We start from the raw sequence: 5,798 nt of genomic DNA on the forward strand, positions 1-5,798 counted from the left end.
TGCTCTTTCTCTCTGTATACTCTTTTATTAATTAGTCAGGCCATTTTCCACACACCTAATTGGAACCATCTAATTAAATTTATTTGTATTTTATTTTATTCTTTTCATTGTTCAATTCTTACTCTACCTCCATTATTATTGTGGACTATGGTATCCTCACTACTCCTCCCCCCAAAAAAATTTACCTTCATGGGGTCCTCAAAAATCTAAATTAAACTGTGTATCACGTGCAATTATTGTCACATTTTATCAATTTTCTTTTAAATTATATAAAATTTAAAGTTTGCATATATTTATAAATTTAATTGAGTATAAAATAATTTTACATACATTTAATTATATAAATTTATATAAACAAAAATAAAATATATTTTTAGTATATCATAATTAAATTCTATATTTATTATGTATTTATTTTAATAAAAGATTTAAAATTTTTATTAATATTATTTTAATGTATGCTCTTAAAATACATAATAGTAAAACTTTTTTTTAACTGGACTTTTATGTATAATTGAGTCATTTTTACCCATCATTTATATGTATATATGAATTTAATTGCATCTGAATCAGTGGATTGAAGTTTTTTCTTTTATCTTTTTTTCTGGTTACTTCAAGAGAAAAGAAAAGAGTGTCTTTTACTCCTTTGTACAAGAATGGATTTTATTCCCAAAAAGCATGAAGATGGTGGTGGACTCAAGGAAAAGAATCAAAAGGCAATTGAATAGGAAAGGAGTGAAATGAAATGAATGAATGTGAAGATTTCAATCATTCCATCAACCTATTGAAAAGACAAGTACAGCTTAAACCATACTTTTCTTTTTTTGCAACAGACAATGTCACTAGAGAAGATTTGGGGGTGATGATATTGGAAAAAGATAAATAATAAAATAATTAGAAAAAAAAAGAAGATAAAGTTTATAAGAGGCCTATCTCTCTATCTCTCTTTGGATCTTTGGTTTATCAATAAACATGTGGGTCATTGGGTCACTGAACCCATGTTAAGCTAGGACTTTAATAATGGTGTCAATCATAAATGTTTTGACAAACTAAAAAGAAAGAAAGTTAAGGGAAGAGAAAAAAAGAAAACAAATTGTAGTGGGAATGGTATAAGTATCTTTAGTTGAGGTGATGTTCAATTTGAACTGAAGTGCCTGTGGAATTTCAATCTTTTGTTCAATCAAAGAGAAGAAATGTGAAGTTGGTCAGAAAGAATCCCAACACTCTTTAATTAAGCTAACAAGAACCATGATGATATATCTAAAGGAGAAAAAGAGAGGACGAAATAAAATAACAGTTAGATATATAGGCATAGGACATGCTATACCACTTCATTCTGCTAATACCACAATATTCCATATTTATTTAAATTTAAAATAAGTTCCAACTGAAATTTATTGGCATAATTTAGAACTTACTTTCATGATCATTTTGCGGGGAGTATATTTAAGATGAAAATATTTAAAAAATCATGAATATTAAAAATTAGTTATCAAATTAATTATTACATATCTGTATATAATTTTTAATAAAATAATTAAACATATCAAATATCTTTTTATGGATATCAACTATATATTTTTATATAGTGGTTGTTTAATGATTAATTTTCTTTTATATATAGTATGATAAAAATGTGCAAAAGAAAACTTCAATCTTGAGTTTCTAGAAGTTATTAAGGAACATATGGTCCTTAATAAAAATACAAGTATAATTATTTTGAATTACTTCGTTAAAGTTGTTTTCTTAGATGTATACTGAATACTTATTAACAAACCTTAGATTTAAAAAAAACCGTCGTTTCTTATAAGAGAAGTATTAGAGGACTAAAAAGTTTTATAATTTATAACTATTAATTAATTATTATTAGTATTTTTAATAGTATAAAATTATATCTAATAATTTAAATATTTATTTTTTTACTAATTAAATACTGATTAAATTTTAATAAAATTGTTAGTTTTATAGATTTTTTCTTTTGATAAAAAAACTAAAAAAAAAACTATTTCCATTTTTCATTGAAAAAGAAGAATTTTAGGTAGTACGGTAGCACTAGTTATTTATTGAATGAACCGCAAAAGCTTATTCTTACAATGTTACCCTGATTTGCTTGTGCTCTATGGCACTATCGGATGTAGGATACGATATAGGAGAATAAAGCTTATAGTAACAATTAATTAATATATTTGATTTTATAATGGGAAGGTGGTGTAAGCAATTACACTAATTAGATAGCCTTTTACAGGAGAGTGGGGACAAAGAAATTATAGCAAAGATGGAAAAGCATGAAGCTGAAGCAGAAGCCTATTACTGTTAGGCAAATAATAATAAATAAAGGGAGGGTAGGACTTGGGAGGAGGAAGGAAGGAAGCATCCCATAATAGTGCAACAAGAAAACAAAAATGATGATGCCTCCTATTGGTTGATTTGAACATATGAAACTTTTTCACTCTAATCGTTGCCCGTGTTATGATGATGATGATGGCTTTATGTAACAGAGTCCTCTGCAGCAACCAAACAAACAGGGTCTTACTTATCCTTGCTGTTTTTTCTTTTCTCACTTTATGACGATTTTAGGTCTCTGTCAACTTTATGGACTTTACTTTATTTATTTATTTATTATTATTATTATTATTCAAACCGATTACAATGGAGAAAGCAAAAACAAAAGGAAATTGCCACTCACTCATTCATTATTCATCACATTCACATTAACAGCTTCCGGGAATTTGATGCTTCCTTGGGTGGTGGCCACATTATTATGCACTATCATATGAATGAATTAAGGCACCCACCACCGCCCCATCACCCACTTGGATTGTGATTTCTTTTCTTTTTTTTCTCACAAGAATTTTATCCATCATATATAGGTTTACCTAAGTGGGGGACACACCACTTCTTGCTTCTTCCTATCTTTCTTTCCTACTTTAATTAATTTTCCTAGTACACTTACATATTCCTCTTATGTTGCTTCTACTATTCCCCCCACCTTTTTTGATATAAAGTGGGAAATTAAATATTTCTTTTCTGGTAAAGATTACACCCAGAATGACACAACCCGCCAAAATCTTACTCATCACCCCCTAAATAATTCCCTCCACTTTATCAGTTATCACTTATCACTTACTCAAAAATTATTTATATTTTTAAATTATATATTAAGAGGTACCTAAATCAAGATAAAGATTTCATTGTCATAGCCATGACTAATCAATAAGACAATAACATTGATAAATTTATTTAAAAACAACGTAGCGTAATTTCTTCAACCACCCCTTCATTGTGCTGATGAAATAAGATCCGTACACAGCTCAAATTTAAGAACATTAAATAAAATGAACAACTTAACGCCTAATCTGGTTTGATTTTGAATTGAATCAAAGACATTTTGTCAACAATAGAACTTCATCACGATTAAATTCCAATAAAAAATCAGCAGTTATTGATCTTTAATTAAAACTTTGAAGCTGAATTTGTAGTAGCAAGAAGTTCTACTCTAACGGCCACCGGTTCCCACCAAATCCACGACTTAATAGTAGTAACCGATTTACGAAATAAATAACGAAATTATGAAACGAGGGGAACAAAAAATAAAAATAAAAATAAAAACAGTAAGAAAAAGTGAAAAATCAAATAAAATCTGTACATTAACAAAAGAATTCTAATTTTTTTCCCCTTCTAGAGTCAACTCTATCTACGATTACACTGCCCTTTGGACACCCAAAAGAAACAAAAAGAAAAAAAAACTAATTTCATCTAATTTTGGATGGTATTTAAAAACAAAGTATGAAAAAAAAGTGCTAAGAGAGATTAACATGAACACTCGCATTGATGCCAGAATTGCAGAGAGGGCAGTTCCGAACGGTGGACCCACATGCTGTGCAGAGGCAGAGATGCCTACACGGCAGCAACAACACTATCGACTCTCTCTCCCCACATTTCTTGCACATCCTCACTGCGGCGGCGCCGGAGTCTCCTCCGTCGTCGGCGTCATCCTCGAGGCGGAGGTGGCGGTTGTTGCTGGCGCAACTCGATTCCGCCTCATCGTCGTAACCGTAACCGTTATTGTTGTTGTGGTGTTGGTGGTTGTCGTCGGTGGCGACGTGAGCGAGGACTTGTTCTAGATTGGATCGGAGGGAGTTGGCGGTGGCTTCGTTGGTCTGAGCGAGGTCCCTCCATAGCTGATTCTCGAGGCAGAGCGATTTTACGCGTTCTTGTAGAGCAAAGTTCAGTTTCCCCATTCTTTGAATCTCGTCGTCCTTCTCCTTCAGCTTCGTGATAACCGCTTCTTGGATTGCGGTCAGAAACGTTCTTGACTGCCTCGTTCTCTGTTCCTCCAGTTCCAATCTCACTCTCTCCGTCTGTCAGTTAGATGAACAAAGCAAATCGTTAGAGCAGTTTCAAAAGCAGAAACGGAAACGGAATGGAGAAGCTAAGCTTACGTGTTGGGAGATGAGTTGGTCGATCTCGGAGTGTTGGTTGTTGAGGTGGTGGAGGAGGAGGTTGTTATGGTGGTGGAGGAAGGGAGAAGAGAGTTTGCTTTTCTGAGGAAGCGGGAGGACGTTGGATGATTCAGCTATGGAGTCTTCTCTGGAACGCTTCCGAGGGAGAGAGATGCGGTGGTGATATGTGAGGCCGCTGTCTGATTTGTTTATCGAGTTTGGATCGCAAGATGCGTAGAGAGGCATCAGCAACGATTCCGGCATTGTTGTTGTTGAAGCTGTATTGTTGTTGTTATTCATGGTTATTATTCCAGCGTCCATCATCATGTTGTGCTGCTGGTACTGGTTGTGGCTCAGCTTCATGAATTCTGTGTTACTCAGAAACTGTTGTGGAGGGAAGAGGTTGTGAGGTGCTTCCACTGCCATAGTTGGTTACGTTTCGTGTTTTCGGTTTTCCTCTTCTTTTTCTTTCCTCTTGTTTCTTGCAATTGAGGAGAGAATATTAACAGGGCTGTGGTTTCTGCGTGACTGGGTGCCCACTACTAAAGGAGCGTTGATGACTCTGTCTCGCTTATTTATTTACAAAGAGAGAGAAAGTCAAACGCATCTTCCTAGTCAGAGAAAATCTAACCCCCTATCCCCATTTCTCCCTCTATTTATAATAAATTAATTAACAATCTATCATATTCAATTCCCTTTAATTACCCCTCGGTTTAGATTTGTTTCTTTAATTAAAAAAATAGTAGGTGCTATTTAGTATAGTGAAACATGTGATGTGATGTGGGATTGTGGGTATCCTTCTTTATTTTTTTCCCCTTTTACCTTTTCTTCTTTCACTCGTTTTGGAATTTGCGGGGTTTCAGCTTTTTCGTTTATATTCTACTGTTATCTTGATGTTGTAATATTTTTTGTTTTTGGAAACAATGACAAAAGACTTTAATCATGTAAGCTAATAGATGAGATATACATCTTTCCCTGCCTTTCAGGTAATTGGCCGGACCAGTCATTTCTAGAAAACATAATATATAGTAAAATAATATAAGAATTGGATGATTTTGTAACGGTTAGAAACTCAATGAAAGCACTGTTATTATATTACACGTAATTATTATTATTATAATTATAACATATATGATATAGTTTGAGAAACACAGGTGACACTGACTCACTGAGTCATTGACGGAACTACGCGCGGACTCTTTGGCAGGACGTGGCGGTGGGGAGAAGAGGACACGTGGGTCCAGGAGAGAATGAATGGGGCCAAAGGGTGGGGTAGCACGTGCAAGGTGCGTGATGGGAGGGGTGTATTGGAGACAAGAAAGCTGAGCCCTGAATGGGTCCCACGTCTACAGTCAC

General features: G+C 33.8%; 1 protein-coding gene across 1 annotated transcript; it reads right to left on the reverse strand.

Moving 5' to 3' along the window:
• Positions 1-3,591: 3,591 nt before the first annotated feature.
• On the reverse strand, positions 3,592-5,067 carry LOC130976719 (BOI-related E3 ubiquitin-protein ligase 1-like). Its single transcript, XM_057901641.1, has 2 exons — positions 4,443-5,067; positions 3,592-4,361 (listed from the first exon to the last, which is right to left on the reverse strand). Exons 1-2 carry the CDS (start codon positions 4,866-4,868, stop codon positions 3,801-3,803), a joined length of 987 nt encoding a protein of 328 aa, XP_057757624.1. The 5' UTR covers positions 4,869-5,067; the 3' UTR covers positions 3,592-3,800.
• Between the last annotated feature and the right edge of the window lie 731 nt (positions 5,068-5,798).

Source organism: Arachis stenosperma, chromosome 4 (assembly GCF_014773155.1).
Source record: "Arachis stenosperma cultivar V10309 chromosome 4, arast.V10309.gnm1.PFL2, whole genome shotgun sequence".
Classification (NCBI taxonomy): domain Eukaryota; kingdom Viridiplantae; phylum Streptophyta; class Magnoliopsida; order Fabales; family Fabaceae; genus Arachis; species Arachis stenosperma.